We start from the raw sequence: 18,608 nt of genomic DNA, 5'->3' as shown, positions 1-18,608 counted from the left end.
GCAAACAGGATTTCATATTCCACAAATACTTTTAGGAATTCAGACTTTATGAGCCATGAATTACAATAAGGTTAACAACTTCTTTTAGCAGAGATAGAGTACTTCTTTCTTGCAGTGTATTCTGTATCAAGATAAATGTTCTGCTTTAAGCACAAAATTGTCTGCCAGAGAATATTTTAGGAATGGGGGGAAAAAGTGCTGTGTTTTCCAATCAACACTACTGTTAAATTGTTGAACAGGTGTTTAGAACAAATGAGGCTTCAAAAAATAATTCACCTGAGGAGGAGTGAATTATTCTTAAACTAACATCACAATTTAATTGGTTAAAACTTAAACTTACTCAACTAAATTGAAGAACAAGCTTCATATTCTTTTAGCCGTATGAAGATAAGTTTTTCCTTAACACGAGTGAATCTGTCTCCTTGAGAGCAATGACCTTTCTCTGTATAGGTTACAGTTTATGCACAAAGGGGCACAGGTGAAGATGTAAGTGGGATTGAAATGGTGTCCCTTGCTCAGCTACTAAGGTCCCTTTTCTAATTCCTTTTCCAAAGACAAAGGCACCCTACCTAGAGAAGCCCAAAACCAGAAGTGATTATACACTTGCTTAATTTTGTTGGTGGATTCAGCACTTAGCTTCTAGACTAGTGTAGTCACAAATTAGGAACTCAGTGAATACTTTTTGCATTTATAGAGTACTCAGAAGTACAAAATTTATATTCCCCTTTGATTATGACTTTTTGGCAGATTATTTTATGTGCTTCATGTGATTTTAAAAAATTGACTTTGGGACTTCCCTGGTGGTCTAGTGGTTAAGATTCTGTGCTTCCACTGCAGGGGGCACGGGTTTGATCCGTGGTCAGAGAACTAAGATCCCACATGCTGCACGGAGTAGCCAAAAAAAAAAAAAAAAAAAAAATTGACTTTACCCAATCTGTGGTCTTCTTGCAGTCAAATTCCATGTTTATATGGATAATTCCATTTGTTGTGTTTTATCAAATTGTTATTGCTGATATTCTGGATTTTAATTTTTGTTCTTCTGATTCCACTCATGTATTAAAATATTTAAATTTTAATTTCAGGTATATTGTATTTTTTTGCCCCCGTGACCTTGTTTCCCAGGGATATTCATTCCTACCTGTTCAACTCTTGGCTGTGGGAATGAAGGAAGTGACCAGAACTTGGAAAATAGTAGGTGGAGTCACCCATGCTAATAGCTATTACAAAAATGGCTGGATAGTCATGATAGCTATTGGATGGGCCCGAGGTAATATTAACAATATGTGTTCATAAATATTCTGTTATTGGTGTACTACAACTACTGAACAATTCTCTAGTTAAATTAATGGGGACCACATACTTTAATAACAGTCTTTTTTGGAAGATGGAAGCCTTGTTTCTGTTGGCTGGTAAAGTTAATTCAAAACTGGCACTATTCACTAGTACTAGTCATCAGCCATTCTTTTGAGCCTGATTGTCTTAAAAATAGAATATTTATTATTGGTTTGATTAGAAGCCATAACCAGAGGGATTTGTAGTTAATGTGTAGCCACCACCATAAATAAAACAAGTTTACATAAGAAATTATGTGGCACGTGTAATTAAAAAACTTTGCTCTGTTTTTTTTTTCCTCGCTTTTTTCATCCTGAATAACCTGAAATAGTAAATGTGATTGATTATGAGTTCATGTTCACTCTGCATTACCTACCTTTATTGTATGTTGGAACTGAATAAATTTCTCAATCTGTTGTTATAGTGTACTGCCCCTAAAACTAAAATTAGGGAAGGAAGTGATAAAGCAGAGAAGTTTATTTTTTCAGGTCAGAAACAAACCTCTAGCCACATCTCTGTCTGAGGCCCCAATTTTAACCTTATTTGTAGTACAATAGACAGTTGCCATGAAAGAATTGTAATTGTCTCTGTATCATAAATGTACAAGACAACTTTTTTCTCCCTCCCAAGAATCATATTTTGGAGTTGATTTTGGAATTTTAAGTCAAAAGATAGAATTATGGCTTTATTTCATATATTTTCTCAAGAAAATTGGTTAAGTATTCTTGTTTTATCTTGTTCTTTTTAGGTGCAGGTGGTAGCATTATCACGAATTTTGAGCAATTGGTAAAAGGCTGTTGGAAACCAGAAGCTGATGAATGGCTGAAGATGTCCTAGTGAGTTGGTATAGACTGTACTGAGACTTAGCCTTTTATCCTTAGATCTTACCAGTTTATTTAAAAACACATTTTGGGATCTCTAAATGTGGATGAAACAAACAAACAAATAAATAAAAGGATAATGGGAAGAAAACCAGGAAACCTAAGTTTTTCAAGAAGTCTGCTCTCTTAAATGTAGCTTTTAAACTAAATATTGATTCCTTTTTCTGTGGGTTCCTCCTCTTAGAAAATAAAACCAAACAAAAACTCTTGGATTATTGTAGAACTGTGGGAAGAGTGTGTATTTATGGAGCAAGAACTACATAGGAAGAGAATTCTCTAGAATCAATTGCAGGCTCTTGGCATTTTCATTAATTTTCACCCAGATTTCAAATTATTCATAGTTCCTGGTAGTAAAATGTCAAGCTTATGGTAACAGTCAATACATTATCGTAAAGCCCTTTTACTTGCTTTAAAAGTGAGAGGTGAATTTAACTATTGGGTTGGCCAAAAAGTGCCTTCGGTTTTTAAGTAAAAAAAAAAGACACTTTTTTCATTTTTACCAAGAACTTTATTGAACAATGTATTCACCCTTTTGTTCCACTACCTTCTGCCATTTTTCAGGCAACTTCATAATTACATCTTCCCAAAACTTTTTATGTTTTTGAGCAAAGAACTGTTCCAGGTGCCTTTTACAGTCTTCCAGGGAATTGAATTTTTTTTCCATTAAAAGAATTTTATAAAGACCGAAGTAAATGGAAATTCGAAGGTGCAATGTCTGGTGAACATGGCAGATGAATCAGAACTTCCCAGCCAAGCTGTAACAGTTTTTGCGTGGTCATCAAAGAAACATGCGGTCTTGCGTTATCCTGATGGAAGATTATGCATTTTCTGTTGATTAATTCTGGACACTTTTCATCTAGTGCTGCTTTCATTTGGTCTAATTGGGAACAGTGCTTCTTGGAATTAATCTTTTGGGTTCCCGGAAGGAGCTCATAATAGAGGACTCCTTCCAATCCCACCACATACACAACATCAGCCTCTTTGGATGAAGACTGGCCTGTGGTGTGGTTAGTGGTAGTTTATTTCACTTGCCCCACGATCTCTTCCATTCCACATTATTGTACAGTATCCACTTTTCATCGCCCATCACAATATGTTTTAAAAATGGAACATTTTCATTACGTTTAGTAGAGAATTGCATGCGGAAATACGGTCAAAAAGATTTTTTTCACTTAACTTATGTGGAACCCAAACACCAAAGCAATTAACATAACCAAGCTGGTGCAAATGATTTTCAGCACTTGATTTGGATATTTTGAGTATGTCGGCTATCTCCGGCATGGTATAATGTTGATTGTTCTCAGTTAATATTTTGATTTGGTCTCTATCAACTTCAACTGGCCTGCCCAACCGTGGAGCATCGTCCAGCGAGAAATCTCCAGCACGAAACTTCACGGTCCACTTTTGACATGTTCAGTCAGTCACAGCACCTTCTCCATACACTGCACAAATCTTTTTTTGTGTTTCAGTTGTGTTTTACCTTTCTTGAAATAATAAAGCATAATATGCCAAAAACGTTGCTTTTTTTCTTCCACCTTCAATGTTAAAATGGCTACACAAAAATTCACTAATTTTGATAAGTCTTTTTTTAACTGCACACTGATGTGACAGCTGTCACATACAATCTAACAAAATTGTTTCGAATAAAGTTAAAGACAATTAAGTGCTGCTAGAGCCATCTGCGGAAGAAACTGAACAAACCTTTTGGCCAACGCAATACATATAAAAATAAGAAAAAGATTAGAGGAAATAACCCATTCTATGCTTGTACGATGCAGACTACCTTTTGCACCTATTTAAGAGAATCTAATCATTAGGTGTTCTCTAAAGACACTGACCCAATCTTAAATAAGTCACAAATATATCCCTGATGCACCTGAAAATGAAATAGAGAAATACAGTTACTATTCCCACAATTCAATAAGGAAAGCCTTAGGATTTAGTGGCCATAATAAGCAAGGTGAGAAAGTCTTCATGTGAAAATAAGCTCGTTAGAATGGATTAAAAATGAAGGTTGAGAAGTAGTATGAATGATGAAGTATATGTTTGAGTGAACCGGTAGATTTCAGGATGTTTACCTTGGAATGTACCCCTTAAAGCTTAAATGATGTAGTTTAGAAATAGAACAAAGGAGCTTTGATTGATAATAAGTTATAAATAAAGCATTGGTGTTATTCAGGGGAAATTTTTCTCATTTTGAGTATGTGCTTTGAAACGTCTTCCATGAAACATTTCTTGGGACTGTAAAACTGAAATCAAATTGTGATTCTCCTGTGTTCAGAACCTTGCAGTGACTCCCCAGATGGCCTGTGAGACCCTCCAAGATCTGTGTCTCTCCCGCACCTAATTTGCTCTGACTTCAGCTCTTACTGTTCTCTGCCTTGCCCACCGCACTCTGTCCTTGAGCAAGCCAGGTGTTGTCTGGTTTAAAACTAACTTCTCTCTCTGCCTAGAATCTTCTTCCTCAGGTGGCCAACTCCCTTATCTGCTTTGCTCAAAGGATTTTCTCAGAGCTTACCTCTCAATGAGGACTACCCTGCTGAAAATTGCAACACTTCCCTCCATTTCTCCCACAGCATTTATCATATTTTATAATTTACTTATTCATTATGTTTATTTTTCTCTCCCTTTGGCTTTCCTCCATGCTTCAAAGAATACAAGAGGTGAAGTATAGGGATTTTGTCTTTTTTGATTGCTCTTATATCCTAAACACCTATCACATAGTAGACAGTAAATATTATGTGAATGAATGAGTGATTAACAGTTTGTCAAGTGAAATCATTGGGCTCCATTATGATATTTTGTGTATGCCTATATATATGTTTTCATATATTTATTACCAAATACTTTTGCATAGTGGAAAAAGCCTGTATGGTCTTAGAGAATACATACATTGTAATAAACAGGATGTTGGTAAAAATATGAATGTTAGAGGTGCTGGCGAGGTCTTAGAGGAATTGAGGAACATGATACTGGAAACTGGAAGAAAGGTGATTTAGTTGTATGGCTGCAGTTGTGTGGAATGCATAATCTGTAAGCATTGAACTTGGATATTTAGTTGAGTTTCAGAAGCAAAGTGTTGGCAGTCTGAGCTGGTTTCTTCTTGCTTCTTACAGTGAAGTGTGAGAGGAAAGAGTTGAATTGAGGGAATAACTGCTAAACAAAGAAACTAAGACTTGATGATTTGGGAAATTCTCAGCCTATACAGATTGCAAAAGATGATAAAATTAGGAGAGTCATTCTTAGGAAAAGCTTGCTGTGGAGAGAAAGTTAAGGGTGTGGCTGGACATTTGCTAGTGTTAAAAGAGATTAGGCGTGTGATTCATGGATCCATTCAGCTATCATAGCAGAAGCCTGGAATAGAGATGAGATTATCCAGGAAAGATCCGTGAAGGACCATCTTGACTGATGGCGTGGATCCCCTGTGTCATGCGTAGGAGACCCAAAAGATTTTTGAAAGTGTTGTATCAGCAGAAACACTGCCAGGTTGGACTGAAAGGGACAGAGACAAGATGAAATAAAAGAAGTCAGACTCCCAAAATTATACAGGTAGAAACAGGCTGATAAAATTTTTAGCTGTCGATATGTGCTACCATTCAGGGAAAAGGAAGAATGGCTTTAAGGTGGGACCTGCGGGCCTAGAAACCTGAGGCCAGACCCATAGACTGGAGTCACAGGTGCAAAAGCCAGAGCCATGAATGCAGAGATTAGAGCTGCAAACTCAGAGGATGGAGCCTCAGGCCACAGAAGATTATTCCTGGGTCTTGAAACCTAACGGAATTTGCCCTGCTGGATTTTGAAATTGCATAGGACTGTGATCACTTTCTTCCTTCCATTTTCTCTCTTTTGGCATGGGAGTGCTTATAGCTGCTACCTATGCTTATTCCACCATTGTATTTTGGAAGCAGATAGCTTATTTACTAGGTTCACAGGAAACTAATATAATAAGTATAAGAATTTTCTGAATGCATTCTGATCTTTGTAATCAATCTCATTGACTTTTTGCTAAATCCCAGCCCTGCTCCAATCCCCTGCTTCAATTTATTGTTTACAGAATGCTTGCTCCTCAGATTCATTGCTTCTTAATTTATGCTCTAAGAGAACACAATCCAGAGTAGAATATGTGTATGCTAAGATGCCCATGATGAGGCACTATGGTTCAGAAACCAAACTATTAGAAACAGAGTAGCAAAAGGACATTAAGACAATGTCTTAATGGAATTAACTATTTATTTTTTATCTCATCCTTTTAAAAGTCAGTTTGGTGTACATTTTATAATACAGTTGTACATGTACATAATTTATAAATTAATTGATATATATTAAGGAGTGTCTTAAAACACTTTTACCACTAGAGATGCACACTCAAAAAGTTTGTGGACCGCTCTTCTAAAACAGGAATGCTGCCCAGTTATTGGTAGGCAAGATCCAAACCCCTGTTACCCAAACCTAACTGTTTTGAACTCAATCCTTAGCTTGTACTGATTAAACAAACTACTTATTTTTCATAAAGTGGTTTATAGGGGCTTTTAAATTTGTCATATTTTATACTGTGGCATTCTAAGAGTTTATTATTTATCTTTTTCTAGTTTTAAACATAAAGAGCTAGAAAATGATCTGTTACTGAGATATACTTTATGTGGCAAATATATGACATGAAAGTAGTGCTTGTTATATGTTAATAGATAAACATATTATAGACTTTAAATTTTAATGTATTGGGTAATGTATTGGCTCACGCTAGTATTTTGTGCTGGAGTTAGCTAAGTGATGTGCTGGAGCTGGCTCATACTGTTTTATGAGAGCCGTTCCACACAGCAGCCTGAAGTGGGCTGTGGGAGTACAGTTGGGCCTCTGTATCCATGGTTTCTGCATCAGTGGATTAACCAACTGTGGATCAAAACTATTAGAAAAAAAATTCCAGAAAGTTCCAGAAAGCAAACCTTGAATTTGCCATGTACTGATAACTGTTTACATAGTACTTATACTGTAATTACAACTGTTTACATAGCATTTACATTATATTAGGTATTGTAAATAATCTAGAGATGGTTTAAAGCATGTGGGAGGATGTGCATAGGTTATATGCAAATACTACATCATCTTATATCACAGACTTGGGCATCAGTGGATTTTGGTAAATGTGGGGGCTCCTGGAACAAATTCCCTGCGAATACCACGGGGCGACTGTATTTACACTGGGGAAATGAGGAAATGCTGCAAATCAGGGCTTTCTTTTTCCATCCCCCATCCCACCCAAGGAACTTGGTTAGCACTATAAGGTTTTTCAGGGCTAACATACTTTTCCCAAATCATGCTGTGGAACGTGGGACTTTCAAATCCTTTGTGAAAAAGTATTATGTGGTCAATTCAGAAATATTACATATAGAAATGTACTCTCTTTATCAGAAAGTCACAGTATGTATGAACATTCTAAACTTTGATACTTTATGCTGTGAAGAAAGGTATTTAACTTTATGTAACTCAGCATTTCCAAAACTTTATATTTACAGAACTCATTTTTGTGTTACATCTATTAATAACTCATTAAATTAATATTTTGAGAATACTGTTTGAGAAATATAAAGATAAATAATATTTATTACTTATTGAGTTAAAATGTGTTTTATTTTCAGCCCTGCCAAGGTAACCCTGCTGGGGTCAGTTATCTTCACATTCCAGCAAACCAATCATCTGGCAATATCAAGGCATAATCTTATGTTCCTCTATACTATGTTTCTTGTGGCCACAAAGGTAAGAGTTAAAAGTAGCAATAAAGCAGTATTACAAATTCTGTGTAACCAAAATTCTGCATAAGGCAAGTAACGGAAGAATTTATTTTTTATTATAGTCTAAAAATATCAAATTTGGGGAGTTATTCAGCACATCCATGACTTACTGAAACATAGCTCTTCTATGATTCCTCATTTGATTTATGCTGAGGCTATCAGGAAGGATCTGCAGATAACCTTGTAGTATTTACATTGGAGGCCAGAGGGTAGTGGAAATAGCCAAGGCTGATCAGAGACTGCAAAGTGTTGTGTCGTTTGTAAAATGAGGTTCTCGGAGTAGATGTTCTCTGAGGTTCCTTTAAACTTTAAAACTTTTATATGTTTATATTAGGACATATTTGTGGTCAGTCTCTTTAATTACTGTTGTCTGGTTGGATGCTTTATCCCTTCTTGAAGTTAGGAAATAGTATAAGACCATAGGTTTCAGAGACAGGCAGTCTTAAATTCAAATCCTAGCTTCGCTGTCTAATCCCTGAATAGGCAAGTTACTTAATGTCTCTGAATCCTGATTTCCTCGTCTTCATTGTACCGATTGTTGATATGGTTCGAGATGACATATACCATTCTATGACTGTGTCCGACACATCTTATTTATTTATTTATTTATTTTTATTTATTTATTTTTGGCTGTGTTGGGTCTTCGTTGCAGCACGTGGGCTTTCTGTAGTTGCAGTGAGCGGGGGCTGCACTTCGTTGTGGTGCACGGGCTTCTCATTGGGGTGGCTTCTCTTGTGGAGCGCGGGCTTCAGTAGTGTGGCTCGCGGGCTGTAGAGCACAGGCTCAGTAGTTGTGGTGCAGAGGCTTAGTTGCTCTGCGGCATGTGGGATCTTCCTGGACCAGGGCTCCCTTGCACTGGCAGGTGGATTCTTAACCACTGCACCACCAGGGAAGCCCTCTGACACATCTTATGAATTTTATTTCAGCTGTATGATGAGACTAATTCTGATTGATTCTTCTTCTTCTTAAAATTTTTATATATTCACTATTCACGAGTAGACAATTGATTTTAAAATATTATTATTTAAGCCTAGAGAAATTTTATAGATATCTGTATCTCAGCCTAGATGTTTCTGACTAAAAACTTACCTATGAGATGCTTAGAAGGAAAACAGTATGTATTATATAAATTTATATCTTTGAAAGAACCAAATCACTGTAGGGATCATTTATTTTTATTCCAGTAGTCTCTGCAGTGGAGGTGATCTGTGGTTGTTGTACTTCAGATATCTGAGGCAAAATCTCTTCATATGTGCCTTCTTCTAACAGTCACCAGATTTTTTGTTTTGTTTTGTTTTGTTTTTTTGCGGTACGCGGGCCTCTCACTGTTGTGGCCTCTCCCGTTGCGGAGCACTGGCTCCGGACGCGCAGGCTCAGCGGCCATGGCTCACGGGCCCAGCTGCTCTGCGGCGTGTGGGATCTTCCCAGACCGGGACACGAACCCATGTCCCCTGCATCAGCAGACAGACTCTCAACCACTGCGGCACCAGGGAAGCCCAGTCATCAAATTTTGGGCTGCATTTTTTTGTAACATTTTTACTGAGATATAGTTTACATACCATACAATCCATCCATTGAAAGTATACAATTCAGTGGTCTTTAGTATATTCACAGAGATGTGCAGCTGTTACCACAATTGATATTAGAACATTTTCATCACCCCAAAATAAACCTCATACCTGTTAGCAGTCACTTCACATTTTCCCTCAATCCCCTCAACTGTAGACGACCACTGATCTACTTTCTGTCTATAAATTTGCCTATTCTGACATTTCATGTAAGTGGAATCATGCAATATGTGGCTTGTGACTGGTTTCTTTCACTTGCATGATGTTTTTGATGTTCATCCATGTTGTAGTATGTATCAGTACGTTATTCCTTTTAATTGCCAAATAATATTCCATTGTGTGGGTATACCACAGTTTATTTCTCTATCAGTTGATGGATTTTGGGCTGTTTTACCTTTTGGGTAATATGAATAATGAGCTATGAACATTCATGTACACGTTTTTGTGTGGACATATATTACATTCCTCTTGGGTGTATCATATAGGAATTGAATTATTAGATCATATAGTAATTCAACGTTTAATCTTTTGAGGAACTAACGGACTGTTTTCTAAAGTGGCTTCATCATTTTATGTTCCCACCAGCAATGTATGTGAGAGTTCTAATTTCACCACATCCTTAACCAATGCATATCTTTTTTATAGCCATCCTAGTGGGTGTGAAGAAGCAATTCATTGTGATTTTGATTTATATTTCCCTGATGACTAATGATGTTGAGCATTTTTTATGTGCTTGTTGGCCATTTGTATATTTTCTTTGGAAAAATATCTATTCAGATCATTTGCCCTTTTTTAATCGTGGCATTTGTCTTTTTAATGTTGAGTTGTAAGATTTCTTTATGTATTCTGGATACTGGAGCCTTATTAGATTTCTGGTTTGTAAATGTTTTCTCCTATTCTGTGAGTTGTCTTTTCACTTTCTTCATAGTGTCCTTGGAAGCACAAAATTTTTAAATTTTGATAAAGTCCAATTTGCATATTTTCTCTTTTGTTGTGTATGCTTCTGGTGTCATATCTAAGAACCCATTGCCAAATCTAAGGTCAGAAAGATTTACCTCTGTGTTTTTTTCTAAGAGATTTATAGTTTTATCTCTTATATTTAGTTCTGTGACCTGTTTTGAGTTAATTTTTGTGTATGGGATATCTAGTTGTTTAAGCACCATTTATTGAAAAGACTGTTCTTTCCCTCATTGAATTGTCTTGGCACCCTTGTAGAAAATCAGTTGACTGTAAATGTAAGAGTTTATTTCTGGACTCTCACTTTTATCCCATTCATCTCTATGCCTATTTTTATATTTGTACCATGCTATCTTAATTATTTCAGCTTTGCAGTAAGTTTTGAAATTGGGAACTGTGAGTCTTCCAGGTTTGTTCTTCTTTCTCAGGATTGTTTTGACCACTCTAGATCACTTGAATTTCCATATGAATTTTAGAATTAACTTGACAATTTCTGCAAAGAAGGCCAGCTTATGTCTTCATAGGGATTACATTGAATCTGCAAATCAGTTTGGGGAGTACTGTCATCTTAACAATGTTAAGTCTTATAATCCATCAACATAGATTTTAAAAATTTATTTAGGTCTTCTTTAATTTTTTTCAATGATGTTTTCAGTATATAAGCCTTACGCTTCAATTGTTAACTTTATTCCTAAGTATTTTGTTCTTTTTGATGCTATAGTAAATGAGATTGTTTTTTAAATGTTTTATTTTCAGATTGTACCTTGAAAATGTGTAGAAATAAAATTGATTTTTTATATGATCTTGTATATTGTAACCTAGCTGAATTTATTTATTAGCTCTAATAGTTTTTTTTTTAATGGATTCCTTAGGGTTTTCTACAAGATCATGTCATTTGCATAGAAATAATTTTCCTTCTTCCTTTTCAATCTCCATGTCTTCTTATCTCATTTTCTTGCCCAGTTGCCCTGTCTAGAACTTCCAGCACAATGTTGAATAGAAATAGAGAGAATGAACATCCTTATCTTCTTTTTGATCCTAGGGAGAAAGCATTCAGTCTTTCACTGACAAGTATGATATTAGCTGAGGGTGTTTTATAGGTGCCCTTTATCAGATTAAGTTAGTTCCCTTCTCCTCCTCGTTTGTTGAGTGTTTTTATCATGAAGTAGTGTTGGGAGCTATATAAATTTTGAGAGTTTCTAACTTTAAAGAAAATGAATGTGTGTTGTGGGTTTAGTTAGATTAACTGGTACTGGTATCTGTTAAATTTTTTGAATTGCAAGGATCAGTTTTTGTTGAAGGCCTAATTTGTAGCATAAAAATGATAGCTTTTCTTACAATTACTGCCAGACATATAGTTGTTTATTATAGCACCTAAATTTAAATACCATATCACAAAGTGATAATAAAAAGGTATTTTAAAGTCGAATAACATACAGTATTGAACTTTTCTCATAGTATTCCTCAAATCTTCCTAATTAGAATATTATTCCCCTAACATTTTAGAATAATATTCTAATAATATTCTAATAATTTAGAATAATATTCCCCAACATTTTACTAAATATCCACCAACTTCTAAGCAGAATATTCATTTTTAGCTCATCCTTTTGCCCAGATTCCCTTTAGATTTATACTGATTTTTAAATAGCTTGTGATTTGTTTGAGTAGCTACTATAGTTTTTCATTTCTTAGGTATAAAATAATGAATTGACAGAATATACAGAGAAAAAATCGGCACTAATTATTTTTCTTTACCTTGCTTTTCTTGTATTATTTATATAGTTAGGAAATTTGCATTGTGTGTTTGTTTTGGATAATAATCCAGTGTTTTGACATATACAAAGATGCTAATAAATATGATTCCTCTTTTCAAAGAGAATATCTCCCACAAGTAAGACAAGGGCACATGTATCCATAATACAAGTATAAAAAGAGTAACAGAAAGTAAGTGCCACCAGTATTGCTCGACCTCTAGAATCTCTATTGTCATCTCACCCACTAGAAGCTGCTCTGTGGTAAAACTCGGGTATTCTCACCCTTGAAATGTGCAGCCTAGCTATGGACTTGTGGCACCATCCCATGTAGACATGAAGTCTCCTCCCTGCCCCACGCCTGCCTATCTTCCTCTTGACACCCTGCCTGAGGATTCCAGTTAGTTTAGCTGCACCTAATGTCAGTCTCTCCCATTGGAGATGATTTGAGAAAAGTTTCAGAAGCGTGGAATATCTTTTGGCTCCTCAGTGTAAGAAGTTATTGTGAAATAGATAAAGCAAAGGGAGACTTGAGTGGTCAAGAATGATTAAAACCGAAAAGAGGCTGTTGGATTTTGAAATTGAGGTATTTGGTGACCTTGGTAAAAGTAGTTTCAAATGGACTGTTAGAGAATAGAAAAAAGTTTTTGATGGACTGAGGTGAATAAGAGGAAGTAAAGACGAGGAGTATAAACTACTTTAAAGGGATTTAGAGTCTAAACAAAAACAACTTGGGAGGGGAGTTTGGCAGTATCCGATAAAGTTGAAGATTTATGTATCTTGGACTTCCCTGGTGGCTCACTGGTTAAGAATCCACCTGCCAGTGCAGGGGACACGGGTTCGAGCCCTGGTCCAGGAAGATTCCACATGCCGTGGAGCAACTAAGCCCGTGCGCCACAACTACTGAGCCTGCGCTCTAGAGCCGGCGTGCCACAACTACTGAAGCCCACACGCCTAGAGCCTGTGCTCCACAAGAAGAGAAGCCACCACAGTGAAAAGCCCGCGCACCGCAACAAAAGTGTAGCCCCTGCTCTCCGTAACTAGAGAAAGCTTGTGCACAGCAACGAAGACCCAACTCAGCCAAAAATAAATAAAAAAAATAAATTTATATTCAAAAAAAAAGATTTATGTATCTTGTGAACTAGTAATTCCATTTCTAGGTATAACCTACATCAGTCTCCCAAGGTGTAATACAGAACCCAGCTTCATCAGGATCTCTTAAAAAATGTTTTAGCATTTAAGTAGCGTTTAATATTCATTTACTAAAAACTTAGGAATGAGCTCCTTTAAAATTAACAAAAAAATCAACTTTACTGAAGTATAATTTGCACATAATAAAATATAGCCTTTCTAGAGTTTCAGTAAATTTGTGTACCTATGTAACCACCACTACAACCAAGATATGGAATATTTCCATTAGTTGAAAAAGTCCCTTGTGCTCTAATCAAGTACATCCCAACCACCACCCATGGCCCCAGGGTGGAACACCCATTTCCATGTAAGTGGGATCATATAGTGTATATTTTTTCTGTCTGGCTTCTTTTGCTCAGCATGTTTTTGAGATTTATCCATGTTGTCACATATTCCTTTTTATTACTAAGTAGCATTATATACCACAATTTGTTTATGTAATTACCTGTTGATGGATTTTGGATTATTACCAGCTTTTGATTATTTGAATATGGTTATTATGCATAAAGCTGCTATAAACATGTTTACTTTGTGTGCACATATATTTTCATTTCTCTTGGATATGTAGGAGTGGAATTGTTGGGTCACGTGGAAAGCTTATGTTACATGATACAAGCTTAATATACAGAAATCTATTGCTTTTCTATACACTAATAATGAACTATCAGGAAGAGAAAGTAAGAAATCAATCCCATTTAAAATCTCATCAAAAAGAATAAAATACCTAAGAATAACTTAACCAAGCAGGTGAAAGACTCATATAACAATGATGAAGAAATTTGAAAATGATACAAAGAAGTGGGTCTGTTTCTGTTTTGTATATAAGTTCATTTGTATCATTTTTTTTTAGATTCCACATATAAGCGATGTCACGTGATATTTGTCTTTCTCTTGTTTCACTTAATATATTAATCTCTAGGTCCATCCATGTTGCTGCAAATGGCACTATTTCTTTCTTTTTTATGGCTGAATAATATTACATTGTGTATGTGTGTGTGTGTGTGTGTGTATGCACACACACATACAACATCTTCTTTATAGATTCATCTGTTGACGGACATTTAGGTTGCTTCCATGTCTTGGCTATTGTAAATAGTGCTGCAGTGAACATTGGGGTGCATGTATCTTTTCAAATTATGGTTTCTCTGGATGTATGCCTTGGAGTGGGATTGCAGGATCGTATGGTAGCTCTATTTTTAGTTTTGTTTTTTTTAAACATCTTTATTAGAGTATAATTGCTTTACAATGGTGTGCCAGTTTCTGCTTTATAACAAAGTGAATCAGTTATACATATACATATGTCCCCATATCTCTTCCCTCTTGCATCTCCCTCCCTCCCACCCTCCCTATCCCACCCCTCTAGGTGGTCAAAAGCACCGAGCTGATCTCCTTGTGCTATGTGGCTGCTTCCCACTAGCTATCTGTTTTACGTTTGGTAGTGTATATATGTCCATGCCACTCTGTCACTTTGTCCCAGCTTACCCTTCCCCCGCTCCCCGTATCCTTAAGTCCATTCTCTAGTAGGTCTGCATCGTTATTCCCGTCTTGACCCTAGGTTCTTCTGACCATTTTCTATTTTCTTTTTTTTTTTTTTAGATTCCATATATATGTGTTAGCATACGGTATTTGTTTTTCTCTTTGTGACATACTTCACTCTGTATGGCAGTCTCTAGGTCCATCCACCTCACTACAGATAACTCAGTTTCGTTCCTTTTTATGGCTGACTAATATTCCACTGTATATATGTGCCACATCTTCTTTATCCATTCGTCTGTTGATGGACACTTAGTTTGCTTCCATGTCCTAGCTATTGTATATAGAGCTGCAATGAACATTTTGGTATATGACTCTTTTTGAATTATGGTTTTCTCAGGGTATATGCCCAGTAGTGGGATTGCTGGGTCATATGGTAGTTCTATTTTTAGTTTTTTAAGGAACCTCCATACTGTTCTCCATAGTGGCTGTATCAATTTACATTCCCACCAACAGTGCAAGAGGGTTCCCTTTTCTGCACACCCTCTCCAGCATTTATTGTTTGTAGATTTTTTGATGATGGCCATTCTGACCAGTGTGAAATGATATCTCATTGTAGTTTAGATTAGCATATCTCTAATGATTAATGATGTTGAGCATTCTTTCATGTGTTTGTTGGCAATCTGTATATCTTCTTTGGAGAAATGTCTATTTGGGTCTTCTGCCCATTTTTGCATTGGGTTGTTTGTTTTTTTCATATTGAGCTGCATGATTTGCTTGTATGTTTTGGAGATTAATCCTTTGTCAGTTGCTTCATTTGCAAATATTTTCTCCCATTCTGAGGGTTGTCTTTTCATCTTGTTTATGGTTTCCTTTACTGTGCACAAGCTTTTAAGTTTCATTAGGTCCCATTTGTTTATTTTTGTTTTTATTTCCATTTCTCTAGGAAGCGGGTCAAAAAGGATCTTGCTGTGATTTATGTCATAGAGTGTTCTGCCTATGTTTTCCTCTCAGAGTTTGATGGTGTCTGGACTTACGTTTAGATCTTGAATCCATTTTGAGTGTTTTTTTGTGTATGGTGTTAGGGAGTGTTCTAATTTCATTCTTTTACATGTAGCTGTCCAGTTTTCCCAGTACCACTTATTGAAGAGGCTATCTTTTCACCACAGTATATTCTTGCCTCCTTTATCAAAGATAAGGTGACCATATGTGCATGGGTTTAGCTCTGGGCTTTCTATCCTATTCCATTGATCTATGTATCTGTTTTTGTGTCAGTACCATACTGTCTTGATTACTGTAGCTCTGTAGTATAGTCTGATGTCAGGGAGCCTGATTCCTCCAGCTCCGTTTTTCTTTCTCAAGATTGCTTTGGCTATTCGGGGTCTTTTGTGTTTCCATACAAATTGTGAAATTTTTTTTCTAGTTCTGTGAAAAATGCCAGTGGTAGTTTGACAGGGATTGCATTGAATCTGTAGATTGCTTTGGGTAGTAGAGTCATTTTTACAATGTTGATTCTTCCAATCCAAGAACATGGTATATCTCACAATCTATTTGTATCATCTTTAATTTCTTTCATCAGTGTCTTATAATTTTCTGCATACAGGTCTTTTGTCTCCTTAGGTAGGTTTATGCCTAGATATTTTATTCTTTTTGTTGCAGTGGTAAATGGGAGTGTTTTCTTAATTTCACTTTCAGATTTTTCATCATTTGTATATAGGAAAGCAAGAGATTTTTGTGCATTAATTTTGTATCCTGCTACTTTACCAAATTCATTGATTAGCTTTAGTAGTTTTCTGGTAGCATCTTTAGGAGTCTCTATGTACAGTATCATGTCATCTGCAAACAGTGACAGCTTTACTTCTTCTTTTCCGATTTGGATTCCTTTTATTTCTTTTTCTTCTCTGACTGCTGTGGCTAAAACTTCCAAAACTATGTTGAATAATGGTGAGAGTGGGCAACGTTGTCTTGTTCCTGATCTTAGTGGAAATGGTTTCAGTTTTTCACCATGGAGGATGATGTTGGCTCTGGGTTTGTCATATATGGCCTTCATTATGTTGAGGAAAGTTCCCTCTATGCCTACTTTCTGGAGGGGTTTTATCATAAATGGGTGTTGAATTTTGTCAAAAGCTTTCTCTGCATCTGTTGAGATGATCATATGGTTTTCCTCCTCAGTTTGTTAATATGGTGTATCACGTTGATTGATTTGCATATATTGAAGAATCTTTGCATTCCTGGGATAAACCCCACTTGATCATGGTGCATGATCCTTTTAATGTGCTGTTGGATTCTGTTTGCTAGTATTGTGTTGAGGATTTTTGCATCTGTGTTCATCAGTGATATTGGCCTGTAGTTTTCTTTCTTTCTGACATCTTTGTCTGGTTTTGGTATCAGGGTGATGGTGGCCTCGTAGAATGAGTTTGGGAGTGTTCCTCCCTCTGCTATATTTTGGAAGAGTTTGAGCAGGTTAGGTGTTAGCTCTTCTCTAAATGTTTGGTAGAATTTGCCTGTGAAGCCGTCTGGTCCTGGGCTTTTGTTTGTTGGAAGATTTTTAATCACAGTTTCAATTTCAATGTTTGTGATTGGTCTGTTCATATTTTCTATTTCTTCCTGGTTCAGTCTTGGAAGGTTGTGCTTTTCTAAGATTTTGTCCATTTCTTCCAGATTGTCCATTTTATTGGCATATAGTTGCTTGTAGTAATCTCTCATGATGCTTTGTATTTCTGCAGTGTCAGTTGTTACATCTCCTTTTTCATTTCTAGTTCTATTGATTTGAGTCTTTTCCCTTTTTTTCTTGATGAGTCTGGCTAATGGTTTATCAATTTTGTCTATCTTCTCAAAGAACCAGCTTTTAGTTTTATTGATCTTTGCTATCATTTCCTTCATTTCTTTTTCATTTATTTCTGATCTGTATGATTTCTTTCCTTCTGCTAACTTTGGGTTTTCTTTGTTCTTCCTTCTCTAATTGCATTAGGTGTAAGATTAGGTTGTTTATTTGAGATGTTTCTTGTTTCTTAAGGTGGGCTTTTATAGCTATAAAGTTCCCTCTTAGAACTGCTTTTGCTGCATCCCATAGGTTTTGGGTCGTTGTGTTTTCATTGTCGTTTGTTTCTAGGTATTTTCTGATTTCCTCTTTGATTTCTTCAGTGATCTCTTGGTTATTAAGAAGTGTGTTGTTTAGCCTCCATGTGTTTGTATTCCTTACAGATTTTTTCCTGTAATTGATATCTAGTCTCATAGCGTCGTGGTTGGAAAAGATACTTGATAAACTTTCAATTTTCTTAAATTTACCAAGGCTTGATTTGTGACCCAAGATATGCTCTATCCTGGAGAATCTTCCAGGAGCACTTGAGAAGAATGTGTATTCTGTTGTTTTTGGATGGAATGTCCTATAAATATCAATTAAGTCCATCTTGTTTAATGTATCATTTAAAGCTTGTGTTTCCTTATTTATTTTCATTTTGGATGATCTGTGCATTGGTGAAAGTGGGGTGTTAAAGTCCCCTACTATGATTGTGTTACTGTCGATTTCCCCTTTTATGGCTGTTAATATTTGCCTTATGTATTGAGGTGCTCCTATGTTGCGTGCATAAATATTTACAATTGTTATGTCTTCTTTGACTGATCCCTTGATCGTTATGTAGTGTCCTTCTTTGTCTCTTGTGA

At 36.1% G+C, this 18,608-nt stretch overlaps 1 protein-coding gene across 2 annotated transcripts in view; it reads left to right on the top strand.

The window, feature by feature from the left end:
* The window catches only part of TMEM38B (transmembrane protein 38B), a 69,291-nt gene that overhangs the window by 36,358 nt on the left and 14,325 nt on the right, over positions 1-18,608 (top strand). For both annotated transcript variants that reach the window (XM_082842144.1, XM_082842143.1), the window contains exons 3-5: positions 1,083-1,267; positions 2,081-2,168; positions 7,850-7,967. In XM_082842144.1, the coding sequence (XP_082698270.1) occupies positions 1,083-1,267; positions 2,081-2,168; positions 7,850-7,967 (391 nt within the window). The remainder of the gene's footprint in view (positions 1-1,082; positions 1,268-2,080; positions 2,169-7,849; positions 7,968-18,608) is intronic.

Source organism: Leucopleurus acutus (genome assembly GCF_964270905.1).
Source record: "Leucopleurus acutus genome assembly, chromosome: 7".
NCBI classification, from domain to species: Eukaryota; Metazoa; Chordata; class Mammalia; order Artiodactyla; family Delphinidae; genus Leucopleurus; species Leucopleurus acutus.
The sequence above is the reverse complement of the archived record's forward strand: the minus strand, read 5'-3'. Positions and strand labels throughout refer to the sequence as shown.